The 23,806-nt window shown below is 42.7% G+C and overlaps 1 protein-coding gene across 4 annotated transcripts in view; it reads left to right on the top strand.

Annotated features, from left to right (window-relative positions):
• The window catches only part of LOC140647861 (poly(rC)-binding protein 3-like), a 560,741-nt gene that overhangs the window by 503,042 nt on the left and 33,893 nt on the right, over nucleotides 1-23,806 (top strand). For 3 of the 4 annotated variants that reach the window (XM_072852961.1, XM_072852962.1, XM_072852965.1), the window contains 6 exons: nucleotides 5,191-5,214; nucleotides 5,313-5,345; nucleotides 8,543-8,659; nucleotides 14,625-14,756; nucleotides 18,705-18,833; nucleotides 21,315-21,458. In XM_072852961.1, the coding sequence (XP_072709062.1) occupies nucleotides 5,191-5,214; nucleotides 5,313-5,345; nucleotides 8,543-8,659; nucleotides 14,625-14,756; nucleotides 18,705-18,833; nucleotides 21,315-21,458 (579 nt within the window). The remainder of the gene's footprint in view (nucleotides 1-5,190; nucleotides 5,215-5,312; nucleotides 5,346-8,542; nucleotides 8,660-14,624; nucleotides 14,757-18,704; nucleotides 18,834-21,314; nucleotides 21,459-23,806) is intronic. The other variant, XM_072852964.1, reaches the window with a different exon arrangement.

Below are 23,806 nucleotides of genomic sequence, written 5' to 3'. Positions count from 1 at the left end.
TTTGCCTCAGTCTTTAATAGCAGGGCCAATTGTTCTCTGGGTACCCAGCCCCCGGAGTTGGAAGATAGGGACGGGGACCAGAATGGAGCCCCCATAATCCAAGGGGAAATGGTTAGTGACCTGCTGCACCACTTAGACATTCACAAGTCTATGGGGCCTGATGAGATCCACCCGAGAGTACTGAAGGAACTGGCAGATGTGCTCACCAAGCCCCTTTCCATCATTTACCAGCAGTCCTGGCTAACTGGGGAGGTCCCTGCTGACTGGAGATTAGCTAATGTGACGCCCATCTTCAAGAAGGGTCAGAAGGAGGACCCGGGGAACTACAGGCCTGTCAGCCTGACCTCGGTACCGGGGAAGCTGATGGAGGAGATCATCCTGAGTGCCATCACACGGCATGTAGAGAATAACCAAGGGATTAAGCCCAGCCAGCATGGGTTCAGGAAAGGCAGGTCCTGCTTGACCAACCTGATCTCCTTCTACGACAAGGTGACCCGCCTAGTAGATGAGGGAAAGGCTGTGGATGTTGTCTATCTAGACTTCAGTAAAGCCTTTGACACGGTTTCCCACAGCATTCTCCTGGAGAAACTGGCTGCTCATGGCTTGGACGGGTGTACTCTTCGCTGGGTAAAGAACTGGCTGGATGGCTGAGCTCAAAGAGTGGTGGTGAATGGAGTTTACTCCCGTTGGCGGCCGGTCACAAGCGGTGTTCCCCAGGGCTCTGTGTTGGGGCCAGTTCTGTTTAATATCTTTAACAATGATCTGGACGAAGGGATCGAGTGCACCCTCAGTAAGTTTGGAGACAACACCAAGTTGTGCAGGAGTGTTGATCTGCTTGAGGGTAGGAAGGCTCTACAGAGGGATCTGGACAGGCTGGATTGATGGGCCAAGGCCAATTGTATGAGGTTTAACAAGGCCAAGTGCCAGGTCCTGCACTTGGGCCACAGCAACCCCATGCAACGCTACAGGCTTGGGGAAGAGTGGCTGGAAAGCTGCCTGGCAGAAAAGGACCTGGGGGTGTTAGTTGACAGCCGCCTGAATATGAGCCAGCAGTGTGCCCAGGTGGCCAAGAAAGCCAATGGCATCCTGGCTTGTATCAAAAATAGTGTGGCCAGCAGGACAAGGGAAGTGATCGTGCCCCTGTACTCGGCACTGGTGAGGCTGCACCTCGACTACTGTGTTCAGTTTTGGGCCCCTCAGTACAAGAAGGACATTGAGGTGCTGGAGGGTGTCCAGAGAAGGGCAAGGAAGCTGGTGAAGGGTCTAGAGCAGAAGTCTTATGAGGATCGGCTCAGGGAACTGGGGCTGTTTAGCCTGGAGAAAAGGAGGCTGAGGGGAGACCTTATTGCTCTCTACAACTCCCTGAAAGGAGGTTGTAGAGAGGTGGGGGTTGGTCTCTTCTCCCAGGTAACAAGTGATAGGACAAGAGGAAATGGCCTCAAGTTGCACCAAGGGAGGTTTAGACTGGATATTAGGAAATTTTACTTCACTGAAAGGGTTATCAAGCATTGGAACAGGCTGCCCAGGGAAGTGGTTGAGTCGCCATCCCTGGAGGTATTTAAAAGATGTGTAGATGAGGTGCTTAGGGACATGGTATAGTGGTAGACTTGGTAGTATTAGGTTTACGGTTGGACTCGATGATCTTAAAGGTCTTTCCCAACCTATACAATTCTGTGTGATTCTGTGAAACTGCCTTTTTATAGAATAAGCTTTAAATTAACCCTGTGAGGAGAGGAAGGTTTGAAGTACTCCATAGCATTACAGTGACATTTGCTAGCATGTTCCAAGGAACTGGTCACCAGTCTCATTGAAATATTTTTTCTCAGTGGGATTCACACTGTTCATTCATTCAGTTCTTCAACAGCTTGTACACTTTGGTAATAACAAGGTGATGATCGGTCAGGCAGAATGCCTGTTCCCACTGAAATCAATAGCAAAACTCCCACAGACTTCAGTGGAACAAGCAGCTTGAGAATCCTAATATTTTATGGTCTACTCTGCTTGTTTAAATACTCCCAATTTCCTTGTTTGAAATGGACCACCTTTTTTACTAGGACTACAAACAGTATATTGCTTTTCTGTTTCCGAAGCAAAAGTATCTTTTCCTGTTTCTGAGGAAGATATCTTTGTACTTATTAGCCATGACCCATCCATACATTTCTGAAAGAACAGCATCTGTCATTAAGACCCAGGATGGTCAATGGATTGGGACAGATTTCATACTAAGTGGATACTGGCAGAGCCTTGCAGGTTCAAGATCAGGCCTAATGAAACTTCAGATATACAAAAATTTAAATTATACCATGGACTGAAATACCATGGACTGAAAATAGCAAAAGGTCCTTCTACCTCCTAAGAATCTGTTTTACAAAATGAAGTATTTCTGAAAGCTGGGACTGAGAAGAAAGGAAAACGTATTCAAGGTAAAACTGCTGAATGTGCTGAGTGGGCAGATAGGAACTACTAGACATGAAGGGTTCCCAAGGCTTATCGCCATTGAGAGTCTTACTCCCTGTATTGTTTAATCCCATTCAACAGTTACAGGCAGGTTGACAGAGTTACAATGATAATATAAAAAAATAGTAAGATCTTAAAAATTTTGTGGAATGGGTGTCCCAAATTTGTGTCACTGCTAACAAAAAAGCTGCACCTTATTAGAGAGCCTACACAACATGCTGGTACGGCTGTCTCAGCCACGGGAAAAGGCATGACCTAAACCCACATATTAAGAGACACAGGATAATTTGGTCACAAGACAAGAAACTTCAGCGAGTCTGCTTCATTCATTCCTCTTCTCACAGAGCTGCTTCTTTGCATTGTATGTGCAGATGTACAGACATCTCACAGTCCCAGATGGACACAGGAAGTTTTAGCAAGAACAGTCGCACAGCTGTGTGAGTGTAAAGGTCTACTGTACATCAGCCAGCAGAACTATAGGTTTGCAAAGCAGATACCTCTGGAAGATTTGCGATGCCTGTCTGGAAAATATCTGTTCTCTGGCCAGCTTGTACAAGAGAGCAGAATCCCATCTTGGAAGAGAAGTAGGAAGGGAAATAAAAAAGGGAAATGGGAAACAGAAAATGTTTGAAAATAAACCTGAGAAGGGGCCTCACTGGGTTGAAGAACTTTGTGGTTAGTTAGGCAGTGACTTCGGTGGGTATAAGACCATGCTTGAAGAATTACAGACCCGTGGAGGTTGGAAGGGACTCCCAAAGGTCTCCAGTCTGACCTCCTGAGTCAAGCAGATCTTATTGGAGCAGGTTGCTCAGGGCCTTGCCTAGGCTGGGTTTGGACACCTTCAAGGATGGAGACCCCACAGCTTCTCTGGGTGCCTGTTCCAATGTCCAGCCATCCCCATTGTAAAAAATTTTTTCCTCATATTGAGTAGGAATTTGATGTTGTAACTTGCTTTCCTTATTATATACTGCAATAAGATCCCCCCAAGTCTTCTCTTCCTAACGGTGAACAAACGCAGTTCTCTCAGCCTCTCCTCATGTGTCCTGTGCTCCGGTCCCCTGACCATCTTGTTGGCCCTGCATTGGATTCATTTCAGTGTGTCCTGGTCTGTCTTGTACTAGGAGCCTAAAACAGGACACAATCCTCCAGGCATGGTCTCAGAAACACAAGGAGAAGGCAAGAATCATTTGCCCCAGCCTGCTGGCTATACTCTTGCTAACACAGCCCAGCATTTAGTTGATCAGGGAAGCACTGCTGATGCACTCATGTCAGAGTTGTGCATTGGGACCCTCAGAACTTTTTCTGCAAAGCCAGTTTGTATGTAGCAAGTCTTTGCCCAGCTTGCCCTGCTGGATGGGCTTGTTCCATCCCAGACATGGGACGTTTCATTTGACTTTGTTGTACTCCCTGACTACAGCCCATTTCTCCAGCCCATTTCTCCAGCCTGTCTAGGTGACTCCAAATAGCAACCTTGTCCAGCAGTGTATTGACTGTTCCCCCCAGTCTGGTGTTACCTGAAGACTTGCAGAGAGCGCAAAGGAACCATATGCCAAAGTTCTTCACTGAGATAGGTCGTCTTCTCACTGAAAAGTCTTTAAATCTTGTGAGCGGGATGTGAGGAGTTGCAAACATAACCAGCTTCATATTATGAGCTTATAAATAACATTCTGCTGAGACATAGCTCCCTCAGGGTCACTGCAGGTAGTCTTCTACTACAGGGTAAAGTTAGTACCACTTTATCATGAGTCCATCATTGGATAGAGCAATGGAGGACAATTTCCTAAATCTTACTCTTTGGACTGTGTTTCAGGATGGGTCCGACTTAAATATATAGAGTGGGGGAGGGAGGGGAAACTGTGTATCATATGTCTGGGACAGATCAGCCATGTGAGACAGTCTTTAACTGTTGAAGTAGATTTCACAATCTGAGTATAGGAGAGGAGTTTGTTTTCCTTTAGCTGGTCTCGTCTCCATCAGATGACTTCCAGTCTGATGTCACACCTGCGTGATTTGTGTAACGTGTCCAGACTATTCACTTTAGAGTTATTAGCTTCGTTTTTGCTACCTGTTGGTTTTATGCACTGAGTTTTTAACCCTTGGGATGTTGCCAGCACTGCCCAATTTTTCCCCTATTGTATATTCACACTGACATTTCTTAGTATTTTCTGTCACTTTGTGGAAGGTTGTGGGAGCCCAGTAGCAATTCCCAAGTCCCTAAAAAGTGATTAGCAATTATTGTTCTGTAAGTGCTTAATAGGGAGATTAAGACAGGCCACCAGGTGTTTATGCAATAACACTCGGTAGCATGGAAATCCAGCTCTAACTATTACATGGTGTAAAGCAGGTAAATGGCTGCCCTCAGAGAGATCAGCAATTATTTTGATGCTTGTATTATATCCCATTTTCTCTAGCAGGTTGTGCAGTTCTATTATTTTTGAATTTTTCATTACCTGATAGGGGTTTATCTGTGTTTATAGTAGCAGATTGATCTGTAACCGCATGATCAGTTTCTGTTAAAGGTATTTTTCTTGCACAATCAGCAAGTTGCAAAGCCGCATTTTTAGTCCGCCCCTTTGTATCTAACATGGCATATTTGTATACAGCAACAATGGAAGGGGGCTACGCTTCACATTGCAGATTTGAAATAAGTGATAGTGAAATAGCTTAGGAGGAGAGCAAATGTTCTTCTGTAGTGAATCGTATCATTCACAGTGTTGTTTTTTTCTGTTTCAGGAGGTTGGAAGCATTATCGGAAAGGTCAGGAAATTATTTTCTCTCTTTATTTTCATGTCAAAATATTGTTCATCAGTTCACTTCATCAGCCCAGGCTAACTTTTTTTCTGTTTCTTTAACAGAAAGGTGAGACAGTTAAGAAGATGAGGGAGGAGGTAAGACAAGCCTTGATGTCTTTACTTGCCTTTCTTTCCAGCTCAGAGAACAGGGAAATTCAGCGTGTGCAGACCGATACTGCCATCAAGTGGGCAGTTCATTTAACATCACCATTCTTTGCGAGTGGTGGTGTGTAAGTGTGCTGGCCTAAATTAAACATCGCTGTTAATGTAACCTCCTTATCGCCACAGCACTCTGGAGTCTTTCATTCCCATAGCAGTGTGCCTGCTGCTGTCTTATCTCCGGAGCAGCTTAGCCAGCGTGATTCTGTGCATCAAAACCACCGTATCTTTCTTTAGCATACCAACATCGATCCTGCACGTGGCTTGGCCTCCTGGTAGAGAGCTTCCAAAATCTGAAACCAAGCATTAGACTGATGCTACATCAAGTTCGAGGGTAGACAGAAGCTTCAGCAGAGCTGGAGCCAGACTTCCATAAGCCAAGGCATCCCTCTGCCGTGTCTTGGCAAAGCCTTAACTTTTCATCCTTTTGCAGCAGTGAGTGGGATGTGGACAGGGTAGACTTGCACACCCACCATTCACATCCTTTGAAAAGGTTGTAAATGCAAAAAGGCTAACTAAAACATGGCACCGCGTAAACCTCAGTCTCCCCAGGCTTCTTTCCCTGCCGCACCGCAAGCTGCACTGTCTTCAGAGGATTGTGTCCAGGTGGAGGTTACAGACCCACACTTGTCCTGCAAGGCAGCACATCCTACCTGGGGGTCCATGTAATTATCCTTCTTTGAAGCAAGTGCTAAAAGCATAAGTCAAAAGACAAATCCTACTGTTTAAAACTTTAGGAGTGCAAAGTGTATAGAGAATGCCTCAAGAAAAGTCAGTTTGGTTCTGGTAAATCTGCACTACATTACTATGTCAGCTGCTTTGTTGTTTTATACACTGATAGAAGGTCTGTGGCAGGGAAATCTCAAAGTATTTGTAGTAAAGAAAATTGCTGAGATCCATCTTTAAATACACACAATAGGGAGTTGACTGTCAGGCTGAGTCCAGGGCTCCTTTTTTGATGATAAGAGCTTTAACCCATGTTTTCAGACATAAGTACATTTGCTAAGACTTAAAAAAAAAAAAAAAAAAAAAAAAATGTTTCCAATACACTAGGTAATCCTGCCGGTTGATTAAACACATAGTAGTTTAATTATTAATTATGATCACAGGCAGATATCTTTGGACATAAATTGCATGCGCAAAAGGGAAGCCAGCACTGGAGAGTGCTCCTGACTTCTGAGTTAAACATCTTAGAGGAGAGTTACGATCCCTGGTTAGTTTTTCAAGACAAATAACAAATGTTTTTCTTCCACTCCTGAAAACCTACCATCATGTACATGTGGTCACAGAAGGCTTTATTTGGTTGTTTGGTTTTTTGAACAAATTATATGCATCTTTATATCAGTACAGGACTAAGAGGCTATGTCTCCTTGTGATGATAACTCAGTCCTTCTTTTAAATAACTACTTCAGTACTTCTTTAAAAGCAAAACACAACTTTATTTTGACTTTCCTGACAAACGTGGCAAGTTGCATGCCATCTTTATGGAATGAAATGCAACTCTGTCTTGCTCTGTCAGAGCAAGAAATGTCAGAGACAACTTTGGGCCTAAAGAAAAGTACTAAAACTTTGGTTCTGTGCCCTGCAGTTGTTAACTTCCTACACAAATATGGAAGCCGCCACGTAACATTTTAATTGCCATAGCTCTGCTTTGACTGGTCGTCTCTCAGAGGAGCGACATCTGTGAGTTTTGGCCGCTACTAATCCACGGTGGAGCTATCTTTCAGACAAGCTCCCATGGCTCCAGTTTCAAAGGAAGAGCCGTGCTTTGTGCGAAGGCGGCCATGGGACGGGCAGGCCTGCCTGCCGCAGGCAGCCCTGCCCAGCATGGCGCCTGGCGTCCTCCCTGCCGCGCCGAGTCCCATGGCCCCGGGTTCACGTGTGCTGTCAGCAGCCGGACATTGCCACCAGCATGAACGAGCCCTGGGCCATGATCTCCTTCCTGATCCAGAGCTGGTGTTTGATGAGGGCAAGTCCCGCTCAGGTTGGCCTGTCAGAAAAAGTGTCTGCTGCCCTTTCTTACCTATGAACGCTGAGTACGTCTGCCAGCCAAGTCTGTGGCAGCAAGATTTTTGCATCAGTAGTGTTGGGTTTTGTTGGGTTTTTTTTGTTGTGTTTGGTTGCTGTCATATGGGGAAATACAATATCTTGCTGTTGAGCAGCAGTATGCACGTGAATAAGGGCTGAGACACACAGCACATCGGCTGATTCATGGTAACCCTGAAGGCAAAGGGCCAAATTAACCCAGATTATCTTACGTTCACTACAGGCCCAGTCCTCAAGAAAGTCAGTGCCTGTGGATGGGTTGAGGCTCCAGTGACTTGTTAGGCTGCCTTAACACATTTCCATGCCTGAAACCTCAGGGAAAGTGTAGGGTGGGTCTTACCTGAACTGGATTTCATCATTATTTACTCCAAGATCCTCTTAAATATATTTACATCTGGTTTAGGGGTTTTCTCTGCACTGCCACAGTGGCATAAAGGGGACTAAGTATACCTGACAGCCATCTGGCTTGTCTCCAAGACTTACCGTTTTCTAACTCCTTCCAAGACACTCCTTGCCTTAAGGAGATAACACCATCACTGTTGCCTGTCCTACCACTACTCTTTTAAAGGGTTGTTCAGTGCATACTAATTGACTGCCTTCACATGAGACACGTCTATAAGGAACCTCCTCCACAGTGCAAAGCAATGCTCCAGCTAGACAGATCAAGCCCTGCCTTTGGGTCTCCAAACCAGAGAGGTGCATCTTTCCTGGGAGATGTTGATAGTCCCTGGAGGCAACAACCTCATCTGAAATTCTGCAGCTCTGGTCCTACTTAAGGTTAACCCTGCAAGAGGGAAAGGAAAAAGCTTAATTATGCAATTATTTGCAACTTTGAGTTACAGAGGTGCTATTTGCATACTGTGATGAAGGCTGTATAAGTATTTACCCAGACAGAATCCGGCTTCCCGCAGTTAGATGAATTTTTAGAGTGTGATCAGTTTATGCTGAAATTATATGATGTTGGGCCTGCAGTTGTAGGGGAGGGAATTAGATGCCTCAAGATATTCCTTTCCAAACTATATCCGTAATCCTACTTAGTTTGCACCCTGGGAAGTATAAATTCGAAAAAGATTTGTTCTTTTTGACAGAGTGGTGCTCGAATCAATATTTCAGAAGGCTCCTGTCCAGAGAGAATTGTGACAATAACAGGCCCAACAGATGCAATTTTTAAAGCTTTTTCTATGATTGCACTAAAATTTGAAGAGGTAAGCAAATAAAATACGTTTTTTTTCTCTCTTCAAGTTGAAATACAAACACTGTTTGAATTTTCTCATGTTTGCTTTAGTGTTAAATATGATTTGTTTAATGTTCTATTTAATAGCAATGAAAGTGGTTGTATTTTTATAAATGCTTTTGGCAGTAACGCTGAAGAAAAATAATGGGTCAATTTACAAGCTGTTTGATCATTTCCTTTGCTTTTTGGAGGCTTCAGGGAAAAGCAATTGCTTCTAGTAATGTGCACTAATGGCAGGAAAAATGTCTTGGAAAATTTCTGGTCCCATTGTGGGCTGGATTTGAAAAGAATAATTGCCTAACTTTTAGCTCTGTTTTTATATGATTCCATTTGGTGTTGATGTAAATTTTATATATGTCAAAATGAATATATGACTCATTTAACTAGAAAATTTTTATTTTAAAAACAAACTATATGAGTACCAATTACCAATTACCATATTTAAAGCTTGGCTTTTAAAATTAGGTAAAATAAAGGCACTCAGAGTAAGTGAAGCAAGAGCTCAATTTACTGTAGAATAACCGTTCTGTATAGATACATACCTAGAGCGCTGGGATCTCCTCAAATTTCATGGACCAACTACAATTAGATATGGTCACCACTTTAATGGAAACCTCACAGAAAAGACAGCAGACTACAGAACACGAACCCAGGTCACTCAGGAGAGGATTTAACTCCCTCTACTTTCAAAAATCATATGTCTAGTCCAGGCACCTCTCCTGTCCTCCCTCTCCTGTCCTCCCTGGACAGACAGAGGCCTCTGCAGAAGGCAATTGACCTCCTCCTAAAGGAAGAGCCTGCAGACACGTGGACTGAATCACCTGCAGCAGGGGAAAGGGGCTGTGTCTCTCCATCGATGATTAAACTAGAGCGATGTGGATCCCTTTCTTAAGAGTACTTATTTCTCCAGGTCAGTGAGGTTAGTCTCCACATCTGCCCATAGCACTGGGAGATGCTGGTATTGATGGGAAACGTCAGCATGTGCCTTTATTTACCCATGGTGATGGTTCACAGTTAGAGCAATAGGACTAGAAGAAAGCTTGTGGGTCATCAGATGCAGATGTCTTCTAGCATAAGTAGTATGTCTTGCAACTTGCAGCTTCACAGCATGATCAAAAACTAGTTAGATTTTTTCTATTTCCTGATATTGGATCCACAGCCTCAGTTCTCTGATATTTAGACACCTTTTCACTCCTCACCTGAATTTATTCATGAACAGTTTATGCAGCTTTGTTTCTATGCCAGCACTGGCCATTAGTTTGAATAATTCTTGCTTTTCCATCCCTGAGGATTCCCCTCTTAGACATATTTTTAGAAATCAGTTTTATCCCCTCACACCCTTGCTTTTGCCAAAGTGAGCCAAGCTCAATCTTTCAGAGGATGCGTTCCCCACCCCCCTCATGACTCTAGTAGTCCCTTTCTACCTTTTTCCAGTTACAGTTTATGTTAAATGCGCGTGTTAATTGTCAACAGGTTGCAAATGAAGTTCCACAAGGGCTTATTTAATGGTGCTAACAGTCCCTTGTCCTAGTTATCATGCTAACATATCCCTACCACTGCTGGAAATGCCTTGCCTCCTACTAGTGTAATGTTTTGCACACAACCGTGCTGTGCCTGGCGGGTATCCCCAGCTCCTGCTCAGGTGTTTTCAGTGGGAACCTCTTCGGTCTCGGCAGACATTCCTGTCAGCCCCCAGACAAATGACCCTTTTTTTTATACTGCAAATGTTAATCCCGTTTATATTTCTCCAGTCCTTCATGGGTTTTCAGATCTTCCTGTGTGATATTCCAATCTTTCAACATGTTGATAAAGTACCCTGGTTTTGTGGCATGGTACATTTTATAAGAACACTAATTTTTTTTCCTTACCAGTTATTAATGAGATAAGAATGATTTTGAGGTTGAAGCCTGCAGAACCACACCAGTAATTCTGTCCAGCCCAATTTTAAAACCACCTGTTGTCATCTGTTTCTCAGCTTTATCTCCTACCCATCTTGTACCAACCCCTGTTTCTTCTAGCTTAAGATGCAGTTTCATGTATGGTACCATACCCTGCAATCCACAGAGACCTGGAGAGAGCAGTCTCTCTGCTCTCTACACGAAAAACCTGTCCTGCTTAGGGCCTTATCCTGAAAAATGCTGAGGGAATCATTAACAGAGACAATCCCTGCCAGTTCCCACCAAAACAAGTACCCAGTGGAAATAATGCTGCGTTTCTCATAAAAACATCAAACACTGCACAGCATCGGATCCCCACCCCACCACCCAACACGATGCAGCCTTTGAAAGTGCTGTAAATAGCAATAGGCAAAGAAATCTGGCATTCAGACATCTGACTGGATTTTATGCATATTTACCCTTGTAGATTTTAGAGGGTAGTCTGGACTCTTCATGTGGGTATGAGCAAATGGGTATTGGCACTCCCTGCAGATCAGGTACTGCAGTTATACGCTTTGAAATATCTGTATTTAGTTTTAATATAATTGGCTTCTGGTATATTTAAAAGAACAGTGGTAAAGAAAAATGTCTCTCATAATCAGTTAGGTTTCCTGTAATTATTCATGTCAATAAAATGAGGTAACTGTAACACTGTGGAGGCAAAATAAAGTACTGTTTCAGAAATTACAAATGAGCTAGCTACCAAATGTTATTTTTCATGCATATCTTTTTGTTGGAGATTTCTTCAGCCATTTAAAAAATTGAAAATCCCAGAACAGACAGTGCCTGGCCCAGTTCTGGTTATCGCAGCTTCTTTCAAACAGAACAAAAAAGATGAACCTGTGGGACTGCTGCTTTGAGGGATTTTTTTGATATTTGTTATGCATGCCTACATGAAGCATTTTGACATGAAGCCCTTGAACCCTTAATTTCAACTCTACAGCTGTGTAACTGGGGATAAACAGGTCTAGGAAGACATAAGAGCCCTGGAATGCTTTTCTAATGTTAGCAAAAAACTCAAAATGTGTCAGATAAATAGAAAAAAAGAAAGATCTGGAGGAGTGTTCTCTGTGCAGTTGCTCTGCAGCCTTATATCATTCTACTTTGACAACCTTCCTAATAAAAGTTGATTTCCTAGCACCCTGATGATGAATCTACAAGCTAGGCAGGTAATTACATAAACAACTAAAGTATTCACTGCAGAGGAAAAAGAGAGAAGTTAAAAAACGGCACTAACCCAGGCAGACCACTGGTGTTGCAAGAGAGGATGTTTTAGAGCAGTCATTTCCAGACTGGAGGCTGAGACCCAAGAAATGCAGCTGGAAGTTCACTGGTGAGTGGGGCAGCTCTAGCTTTGGATATAAATCTGCATAATCCACTGGAAGCACGTGGTAGTTAAGTGCTGGCATAACCAGCAGGCAGGGCTCGGTGGTCAGACCTCTGCAAATAAATAAGACGTTTGGCAGAATCCCTGTTCATCTGCAAACACTTATGAAGAATTTGCTCAGCTCTTGGAAGAAGGAGGAGAGAAAAGGAAGGTGATAAAAGCAATTGAGACGATGACTTTTTGGCAAACATTACCTCTTGCTACTACAACTACGGTAAATCCTGTGGTGGCCATTACCAAGTGAGGAGCCACCTCACAGACTCATGTTTGCTGTGAAAATTGGCAGGTTTAACATTTCATTTAGAAACCAGTAAAGAATTTTGACACGTTATCCCCGGTGGTTTGGTAGATTTCTGAGCTGCCAGGTTTGCTTGCCTTGGGAAGCCTTAGACACTGTGACTCTGGGATGCCAAGACCTAGGGATGCTGCAAGGCTTCAACGCTGGGACCTGGCTCCCCCACCATTTCCAGGCTCCCAGTTAGCCAAACCTGGCTGAGGAGCAGCCCAGGCAAGCGGGCAGAAAGCCATGCAAGGTCCAGCTCTGAAGAAATGGATGCAGTGCCACAGAAAGTAAGAGGTTAAAGAAATAGGAATCTCCCATTTTGAAAGACGCCTGTTCTGTGAGAAAGTCTCCAGCCCACCCTACCTGGGAGCCTGCAGTTTTGGAGGGGATTTTTTTCTGTTCATTTCTTTTTTGTTGTGATTTTAAGCTGGACTGGTGCCTTTATGGGTGTGCTGCTGAGCCTGTGTGTTTAGGTTTTTGCTCTTTTTAAATAATGAGGAGAAAATAAAGGGAATAGCGGCTTCCAATTTCTGTGAAGTGCTTTTGAAAGGGATAAGTGCAGTGAAGGCTTTGAGGCCAGGTCAGATATGGTATGGAAGTGGGAGACATTAGCAGGGTCACGCTGGGTGGCTGAAGAGGGTTATTTACCTACGTCTGGGTGATCGTGTGCCTCCACCTGACACAAACATGATATAGTGAGATGGCATCTTCCAGCTGAAAAATTGGCATCACTTGCACTTTATTTCACATACAGGGGTGCTGCAAAATTCCCTTATCCCTCTCGCTTTATTTTGGATTGCTATCTCTCACTGACACGGGCACTAAACAAAATGTGAGTTGCTAGCTGGCAGAGGAATGATTTGATAGCTGTCTTGTGGCACGCAGCAATGACTCATTCTGTTCGAGATTTTTTTCCTCTCTTTTAATGTAAGCAAGGTCACACCAAGCCATTTCTTGGGTGGAAGAATGCTGCCATCATGAATGTGGAGGTACTGTAGGAATCAGTGCTGGTGTCACTGAGATCCCGCACCAGTTCAATGAGGCATGCAGAGCTGTTTAAAGTACTTTTTTTTTTTTTTTTTTTTAATTTAGGGTCCTAATCACTCAGTATAGGCACGGGTTTTTTTTTAGCAAGTGGTAGTCTTGATAAGTGAGAATGTAAGGAATCACATCAGTTCTGTCTGCTGGAACTCTTGTTGCATCATAAAAGGGTTAAATGAATATAAAGTGCATGTCTTCTGTCGTTCCTGTCCTAATCGTTTGGCTAGCGTTTCTGTGCAAGGTGTAATAGGTGTGCCATGCCACCTCACAGATGGATGAGATGGTCTTTTTCAGCTCACAGCTAGTGTTAGCAAACCACATTGAGATTCTCATGAGTTGTTGGACAAGTGCCATGCAGCTTGTGGCTTTTTTTTGTGGTCCTAAGTGCTCTCAACAGCATCCCATCAATCACTGGGAAGATAAACTTTATCTTTTCCTCTGTGATGAAGACTTTAGAGGGATTGTTTTGTCTTGCCTAGAAGATTTGGAACAAACAAAATACATTTAAAACAATGTAAACCTTGCAGCAAGTAGTATATTGAAATGCTCATGAGAATGTACAGTGTAGTCTCTTTGGATAACGAGATACATGGATATAAGTTACATTACCTGGATACAGGTAATTGCTGTTCTGCTGAGCTCTTTATGCTCTGGTTACATAGCTGTGATGGAAAAGATTTTAGAAATTATGTAGCACTACAAATACTTATAGGTCTGCTTCAAAAGAGAAATTAAACCTGGGGGGCAGCAAAATATTTATCAAAATAATCTGATTTTCTCTGCTTCAGATTATTCACAGTTTGTCATTCCCTTTTTTAACCTTTTTTTTTTTTTTTAATCAAACCTGACAAGAAATTGCGCGAAATGTAAAGACATATCATATAGTAGAAATGTTCTAATTGAGATGGTGGAAAAGAGACCAAATCAGGATTTGGGGGCCTACGAACTCAAAAGCCTCTTTGTCTGTTCCAGCTGTTTCAGCTGGTCTAATGACAGATGCCACCTCCTCCTCCTAGTCTTGCCTCAGAGTCTGTCCTCTGGTCCTGCAGCATGGATCTGCAACACCAGACAGCAAAAGGGTTCCTCTGGCACAAGCCGCTTCTGCGGTTCGTGCTTATGGCATATCACCGACAGAGCCGGCGGCTTTACCTGCAACAGAAACAAACCACGACCGAGGTTGCGTGCTCCCCAGGTCTCCACAAACAGCCCGGGCGTTTGCTCTGAGCCCTTCAGTGCTTACCAGGAATGACAAATCCTCCGCTAATTCTCACTGACGTTGTGATTACAGGACATAAACGCTTCAATGACAAACAGCACGGTGACAAGCAAACCGCCTGTAACACTGCGGCTCGTCGTCCCGGCAAGTCAGTGTGGATCTCTTATAGGAAAAGGAGGTTCCAAAATCAAAGAAATCAGGGAGGTAAGTCTTGGGATGTCTGCCAGGGACACTGGCTAGCTTGACATCCTACCGCAGCATGCCCTGCCACCATCATCCACTGCACTTTTCTCATCGCACGAATGCGAGCATGTGCTGAGTGAAAAGCTTGGAAAAGCCTTGCTCTGGGGGAAGCAGGGGTCCAGCACAGCTGCACCCTTGTACTTTCCTTGAAGCTAAAGACCGTATATGAAATAAAGAAATAGCTTTACGATGTATTTATTAGTCTTTGATGCACAATTTAGCAAAGCAACCGTTTACTGACAGAAATGGCTCTTCCAGTTTCTCTTCAGGCAGAGCCCCCTCCCCAGCAATACTCAGGTGATCCCAAGTCGGAGTGCTGCAGCCATGTCCCAATTAGTTACCACCCTTGCAGCCAGAGAAAGGCCCAAGTAGCACTGGGGAGTCCAGGTTAGTAGATCAAACGCTTGATCTACTTTTTAGAAAAATTTTATTTTCATGCTCCTTTCGTGTTTCTCCCTAATCTCACTGTGCCATAGGTGACCTGATTTCATGCATTCCAAACACATATTGATTTTTTTTTTAATCCAGACTTTATCTAAAGGTATTCATTCAATGTGCTGTGCTAGCAGACACTTTTTTCTCTAACCAAAAAATGCAAAAATTATCATACGGTGCCAGTTTTAATTCTTCCATGCATGACTGTAACAACATAGCACATGCCAAGCCAAGGATCCAGTGTTTGCAATCAGTCAAACAAGAAAATTAGGTACATGCTCAGTCACGTAGAGAAAATCTGAATAGGACATTTCAGAAAAATGGAATTTTATTCTGGAGAAAGTGACAGCACTCCTTCTAAATTTATATTCATTCCAACATGGTATGAGGTATTGAATATCAAGATGACATGCTGATCCTTTTTTTTATTTGACTATGTCAAAACAAAAGCTTTTTGTTTTGAAACTTCCTTTTTTTATCATCTAAAATGTAGATTCATTGAGGTAGGTTTTATTGAGCTTTTAAGTTTAATTTCAAACATTAAAAAAAGTTACCAGATGTTTTTCTATCAAAGAAAATTTGATCAAATGTCAAGAAGGAGTGGAAAATGCTTTGATCAAAATTGTATGTCCAGCATTTGCTATGAAAAGTTAGTTTATGGTAGCCTTGGAAGGAAAGGTGATCATAGAGGACAGTTAGGGGTCTCATCCTTGTTGACGTTCAAGTTCTTCCAAATTATTTCATTTCGATTCAAATTTGATTGTCCCAGGAGTTTTTTTAACAAAGTTCCCTCTGAAGGCTTATCTTCACCTTCCAGGATCTGACCGCTACTGAAAGGGTCTCTTCTCTCCTTGCCTGCAGGGAAGTAAAAGCAGCATGTACAGCTTCCATTAGCTGACAGAGCTGCCAAAAGCTGTTTCAGAGTTTTTGCTGCCAAGCAAACAACATGTTGTTACCCCATGTGCCTCTTGCTTTGTAAACTGTGTTCGTGAAAACATGCATAGGTTGTCTGCTGTAAACCCGCAGAAAAACAATTCAGAGCCCTGCCATTTGAAGGGGTCCCTGTGCTTACTGACACCTGCAAATAAAAGGCAATGACAAATCAGATTTTTTTTCTTAGAATGCTCTTACTTTATTTTTCATCAAAGAGTCCAGGAGCTATGCCTCTCAGTAGTCCTTATTGTCAAACCAGCTTTTGAGATGTGTGATAAAGGAGTCACTTGATGACACTGAGGGGAAGAAAACATTATTTCTGTGCAGACGTTAGGGTCATAGGAAACCCTCTCTCTTTTTTTCTTTAATCCCAAAAAACCTTTGTCAGAGAACTTCATATAGATGGGAGAAGATACTTGTGTGTTGAAGTGCATTTCCTGGGTGGAAGGAAGGTGTCCAGTTTGCCTTATGCACAGGACATTTCTGGCTCAGATTCTGGACGGCCGCCGGACTGTTGGTGTTTGCAGCAGTTCGTGTCTGGGTGAGTCAGAAAGCTTGCTGGGCAGCTGCACCCTCTCGCCCTGGCAGGCAGCAGGCGAAGCCAGGCTAAAGCCTTGCCACTGGAGAAGGCAAAGCTACTGTCAGAGCACGTGGTCGGAGGCGACCTCAGCCACGAGACAGGATTTCTCTTGCTCCTCCAGATCTCTTAGGTGTCCAGGAGAACTGTCAGGCAGCAGGAATCCAGCTGATTTCTTAGTTGTGTTAAAGTAGGACCAGGCATGAGTGTGAACCATGTGCTGGTGAGTACTTAGCTCTAGGTTTTACAGCTGTCGATACTTTGGTTTTTATTTTAAATATTGGTAACCTCACCCAGAGCACTGAGTCGAGTGCTTTTAGGACATAAGCTTTTAAAGGTGAGGTTGGTCTGCTGGTCTGTGAACGTTAAACGATGTAAGTGATTATTATGGTGAGCATAGTTTCAGAAGCAATTACCTACTGGTCTAGTACAAGGAAGTAAGAGGATAGTGTTTGGCCAAATAGGTCTTTTGGTAAGGCTAATGTAGCGAGAAGTCACACGGCACATTTTCTTAAGCATAAGGGTAATGGACAAAATATTACTCATTTTTTCATTGCTGACATATGACCAAAGTCAAAGAATAAACAAGATTAGCACTGGAAGCAAATGCGTGAATGACTGCAGTATTTGGCAGTATTTTGTGCTAGATGTACAGATACCCAGCACTGTAAGTTAAACAGCAAATACGATCAAACAGGAAAGAAAAGGAGCATCCAGCTCGAGATGCGGTCTAATTTCATCATCACACAACACACTGAGCGGCAATTGCACGAGGGATGGTCTTTTGTGTTCTGTCATGTACCCAGGAACAACATGTAGGGTTGCTGTACGATTTTCAAGATAAGATTACCAAAAAAAAGCAAAGAAAAGCATGACTGATTGATCAAATTATGGCGAAATTCCAAAGCCTGTTATAGAGCAAGGAATTGATATTCTGGCCTTAAACAGCACTAGTGAACACAAGATGCAATCAGTAATTTAATCAGTGTCTGGAAAGAAGAATAACATGTCTTGTATGTAACCAGCAGGAAAACAAATTAACTCCTTGCTGACTGACACAAAGTCAATGGTTACTGAAAATACTTTTTTTAAAAAGCCCAAAATATTGCATTGCAATAATAGTCAGGAACAGATTTTATTTATAATACGTGAAAGTGCTAACTCAATATGAAATGCCTGGGTTTTTTTCTGTTGACTGAAAACGTCTTTCAGGATGTTTGTGAAATAATGCCAGTGATTGTTTTGGCCTCATGTATTTTTTTCTTTCTGTGGTTTTTGGTGGTTTTTTTGTTGTTGTCGTTAACTAAGATACATTAGTGCCAAGATCAAATTTAAAAAAAATAAAACAAAACTCGCTCATTACCTCCTTGAGTTCATTAATGAGATAAAAGTTGATGATGTGCATATATTTAATCAACACTAATTATAATTTAGAAGTGCTTCTGTACCATCCAGAAATATTCCAGAGCATAAGGCAGCCCCAAATTTCCTCCAGAGAAACAAGTCAGTCATCAGTGGATTAAAGAGCCATTTATCTGCAACTCATTTGATTAGCAGACCTTCTTCAGTTATCAGCATTTTTTTCCTGTCTCTTTCTTTTTATTATTGAAAAGTACTTCATTTCACTTTTTTCAGTCGGCATTGCAACTGTCTGTCTTTGAGGGGGTTAAAAGACTTGTCCTGAAATTCAGGTCACAGTTTGATTTGTTAACAGCTACTGAGGACTAATCTTCCTAGGATGGGAGTGTTTGCAAATTGGCTTCAACAGGCAAATCCATGTCCCGCCAGACCCCAATTACCCTGTCTGGGCACGAGTTTACATACGTGCTCTACCACGTATCTAGCGAAGAAAAGACAAAAGTTTAGAGGTGCATCCCCTTCACCACATCAGTGAATCACTGGCTTTTGAGAGGTGGCGGTACCTGCCCGACAGTGACGCTCTCTTTGCTTTGCCTCTGCTCAAGTCCACAGGAGCCCAGGTGCAGGTAGCGGGGGACATGTTGCCAAACTCCACGGAGCGTGCAGTGACTATATCGGGCACTCCCGATGCCATTATCCAGTGCGTGAAACAAATATGCGTGGTTATGCTGGAGGTAAGTGAGCGCTTGGCATATCACCTCTCACTCGGGAGATGCTCAAACGTGTTATTAATTTTCAAGTGCCCTGGGTTCCCCAGGGGTGCTGCCTGCCCTTCCCGTGCCAGGGATTTCAGGAGGACTCTGTTAGACTGTGCCCTGCCTGGTACTTGGGAGCCTCTCGCAGCAGGGTTTAGCAATCAAAGACCAGGGCTGTCATGACACTGTCAAACGACAACCAGGTCCAGCATGGAGATGCAGCCCGTTCTGAGAGAAGAGCATTTTATTCTGATGCAGAATAGGGCAGAAAACATCTAGGTCTTGTTTTAAATAGAAATAATTCTGATTGGCATAATTTAGATTTAGCAGGACTTTTTGCTTCCTTAGGGTCTGGTATTGCATAAGGCCAGAATGTTTCATTTTGATGGCAGTTTTTTAGCTCTTGGATTAAATGATACAAAATTAATTTATACAAAAATCTGGACATTTTAATCCTTGCTGAAAATGCCCATAATTTCATGCAAGTACATTTCCCAACTGATCAAGTTGAATACAAGTTTGAAAAAAAGAAATTCAGCAAATCAGAATGAAATATTTTGACCTAGGAACCATAATTTTTGACATGGAACATGAAACATCTCCACTTTTATCACATTTTCTGCTGGAAAATTTTCTGTGTTTTTTTGGTTTGGTTTGGTTTTTTACTTAAGTCTAGTCAAGGGCTGTGTCATTATGATCTCTGACACCTACTGTTCTGTTACTCTTTAAAGAGGGGAGAAACAGCAGAATGTTTGAGACAGCACTACAGCTATTGGCTCTTCAGACGTATGCAATGCATCAAAATGACACACAGCCTTTGCATCAAAATGTCACATAGCCTAATGAAATAAAAGTACAAAAATTAATAAATCCCCAGTGTTTTACTGCGGAAAAGTGGCTCTTGTTTCATTTTTTTAACTGCTGTGAGAAAGGAATTTCTTTATAAAAATGCAAGAAAACAGAAAGAAAATATTAAAAAATAATTTTAGTTTGTTAGAGATGGAGTACATGATGGCAATAGTTATCAGTTCTGTGAATACAGTGTATAGTCTACTGTCCAAGTGACATTTGTGGAATAAATAGTTTTTGCTAAAGAAGAGAGAAGCCACTTCTCAAAATGAGAGAGACACGGTCCTATTTTCCCACAGGTAGAGCCACTTTTTAAATAACCAGTTTTTACATAAGAAGTACTTAATTTTTATGTAAGTCAAATCACAAACAGCACTAAGAAGACACTGGCTTAACTGAAAGGAGGTTGTAGAGAGGTGGGGGTCGGTCTCTTCTCCCCGGTAACAAGTGATAGGACAAGAGGAAATGGCCTCAAGTTGCACCAGGGGAGGTTTAGACTGGATATTAGGAAATTTTACTTCACTGAAAGGGTTATCAAGCATTGGAACAGGCTGCCCAGGGAAGTAGTTGAGTCGCCATCCCTGGAAGTATTTAAAAGACATTTGGATGAGATGCTTAGGGACATGGTGTAGTGGTGGTCTTGGTAGTGTTAGGTTTACGGTTGGACTCGATGATCTTAAAGGTCTTTTCCAACCTATACGATTCTGTGATTCTGTAACTACAGTTTGCTTCTTCAAACCTTTAAAGAACTCGGAAAACGAATGTGCTCTAATTTGCAGCATATATTTAATTTCACAACGAACACGTTCATTGACATGAAATAGATAATGTTATGATATTAATTAATGGAAGCTATATTGTTGTTACCTTCTTTAGTTGTAGTTAATGCACTGAAACCAGGGCACCATTCTGGTAGGTGTTGCACAGACAGTTTGAAGCCTTTTTTACAGGCAGGTGCTTCTGCTTTATTTACGAGGGGAAAGTTAGCCTCAGTCAGGGGTTTTCCCTTTGGGTCTTTGCCTTGGGCTACAGGGAACAAACTCCCTTTCCTTGCATTACGAAGGCCATGGTTATGCTCCTGCTGAAGCTGGGAGGATTTTTCTCCAACCTTCCAGCTCAGTCAGACAAAAGGCAGGATCAGGCTGGTCATTTGCAATTGAACAGCTGACTTAATGGAGTTGGTAAAATGTGATGTGTAGCAGTGTAGGAAATGCTACACATAAGCCGGAGATGTACTCTGTGTTAACAAACTGAGAGCACAGGCCAGATTCTTCCAAAACATTGACAAATTTCAAAATTGTGTCCATGTTTCCTGAAATGCCTTGAAATGCTTAATGAAGCTTCACAGCTTCATTCAACTATGGCAGTAGTGAAGCCACAAATGCCAGCACTGCCTGTTTTGGCTGTGCGGTCAGGACCTTGGCTCTTCCCCTTGAAGCTCAGACAACCGGCCTCCGGCTTGCTTTTGGGCTGATGGGGTGGTGGGCTGGGTTGGGTTGGGTTGCGTTAGTTGCATGCCTTGTTGTCTGAAGTGACCAAGGTAAGGAGTGATTTTTTAATACAAGCTCTGCTTCATTCTGCATTTTGATCACTTTGTGTTTTTGTCTGCAGTCCCCACCCAAAGGTGCCACCATACCCTACCGTCCCAAACCTGCCTCTGCACCTATCATTTTTGCAGGTGGCCAGGTAAGAGCAGACACCATTTTGGCTTCAGCTGGAAACCACACCGTCTTGGCCCAACCTCAGCCAGCGCCTGTTAGTTTTCAACTTTTACTCTTTTTTGCCTGGTATAGTATTGATGTGCTTTGTCTACTCTGTGTGCTTACAGTTTTCAGGAAAGGAGAACACTGCATTGCAAACTTGACACAAATGGTGATGACTGGTATTTTACCAAGATTTAAATTTAAATTCTGTAATCAAGAAAAGTTTGCCCTCCTGTGAATTGAGAGGTGTTCAAATCAGATGCTCCCTGAGTGGGACAAAACTGTTTATTGTAGGGGTTGTTTTTTTCACTCTTAAGTTGCAGCTCTACCAGCAGTATAAGCAGTTTTGTCAACTTTTCAGAGATGATCAAACAGCAAGATATCTCTGCTCATGAAAAGCATCATTTTTCTTTCTTAATTTTCACATTTTTTAGGACCAAATAGCACATTTTGCAGTAAAAATCTATACACACATCATTTCTGCTGCTTTTAGTCCCTCAGGACCAAGTAGCAATGGGGTTCTGAGGTCATACATGCAAGCGTAGACCTTCCCAACCATGACGTGCAATGGTTGATTGATAACACAAGCACAGCGTTCCTGTTTCTTTTTTATATAGTGAAGTTTGGATGATTCCCCCTTCATCTTAAGCTATATCAGTCAGGGTTCTCATCTGCCTTTAAAACCCCATATGCAATGTGTCTGTTCCCTGTCTTTTGATAATGTTCTGAAATGGGTCTGCAACGTGCCACTGAGACATGGTGGGAATTTGCTCTGCTATCATCCATTGCAGGGGCAATGCAGTTTTAGTAACGGATGAGCCACCAATGAATGCAGCTGACAAGTACCCTAAAAACACCATAAGAGGCTCACAAGGGAACCCATATAGCCAACAGCCTAAGAGCAGCACTGCCCAGATATGTGCAAAGGTGGAGGAGTGAGATGCTGCAAGCCCAGCCCAACTCAAGGGGAAATTGATCTCCTAAATCTGGCCTAGAGGAAGGCAGCCATCTCTCTACTTGGGATTCACGTATCTGAAGCCTTTCTGGCAGTAAGGCATCCCTGCCCAGCCAAATCTTTTCCCCAGGATGATGGCAAGGCCCCTTTTTAAGCACTTACCCAGTGAGAAGAGCCACTCACCTTCATGGTGGAACATCTGCAGGCAGGTCCCACCCCCAGTCCCCTTAGCCCAGCCCAGGTCATCACCCTGAGGTGGGGTGGTGTATGGGCTGCTGTACTAGCAGCCCTATAGATCATGTCTCACCCCAGTTGGCAGTTTGGAGGTCATATGAGAAGCCAGACACAGGGTTCCTGGTGGGGCAGAGGGCACAAGGTACTGCTGATATTGGTGGTATGGCAACCCATGCCACCACAATCTGCCAGTTTGTAAGGAAGCTCCTGCACATCTCAAGCATATATCAAAGTGCCATTGCTTCTGACAGGCCCTTGTAATGAGCTTTCTCTGAATTTTTGTCTCAGAGTTTTACCTGCTACTCTGTAATGATACGTTGTGCTGTATATCCAGATTTTCATAATCTGGATGTTAGCAGCTTTCAGTTCCTGGTGTTCAAGCCTACCACTCTTAGTTGTCTTCAAAATAAGAAATCTGCTTCCTTAGTGACCAAAGTTGAATTGAAATTTAAAATAATTTGCCAGAAATTGGTCTATAATTGAAAGTTCAGAATAATTTATTCTACATATATGTTTACACTGCAGTGCTTTCCTTTAAGAAATGTGTGTGTATATATGCAGCAGCCCGTGTTACCAGTATTGTAATTGCCACTGTCTTCAAAGACTGCCTCTGTATATGATTACGCAAAAGTATTGAAACTTTTTGCTAGAGCGCTCTGAGCAGTTTGTATAAATAATTGAAAATGTCCTATTTTAAGGTCTAATAGATCTTGTCATCTTCAGTTTTATCAGTTAAAAAAGTGTTCTCACTTTTCTAATGCGACCTTGTTGATGTGAGAAAGAGTGTAAAAGACAAACACTTCTGTGTGCTTTGAATGTCTGTGTGCTCTGACTAAGCAAACTGTTTAAGAAAATGCTTAAGGTGTTTGGGCGTCAGTATGGAAAGACACTTTAACCAGGTTTCGTAAGTGGAAATTAATACTGAAAATAAAATTTTATCAGCAGTGTTAATTCCATCCAACCTTTTGGCTATGCTATCGGAAGTTATTTTTCCATTCTAAATTACATCATGGCTATCTTGAAAGGTTTTGGTTTCTTTAATGCTTGCATATCAAGCACCACTAGCAAAATCAAATTTCTAGTTTTCCTTGACAAGTTGGAGTTCTTCTGCTTTAAGTATTGCTTTTAATTCTCTTGTGCTTCTTCGATACTATATTGCATGATGGAACTAAAAGGAAGCTGAACATTGTCCTGCCCTGCTCTGCCCCTTA

This window comes from Ciconia boyciana, chromosome 2 (assembly GCF_034638445.1).
Source record: "Ciconia boyciana chromosome 2, ASM3463844v1, whole genome shotgun sequence".
Lineage (NCBI taxonomy): Eukaryota > Metazoa > Chordata > Aves > Ciconiiformes > Ciconiidae > Ciconia > Ciconia boyciana.
Note: the sequence above shows the minus strand (reverse complement) of the source record. Positions and strands in the feature narration are given on the sequence as shown.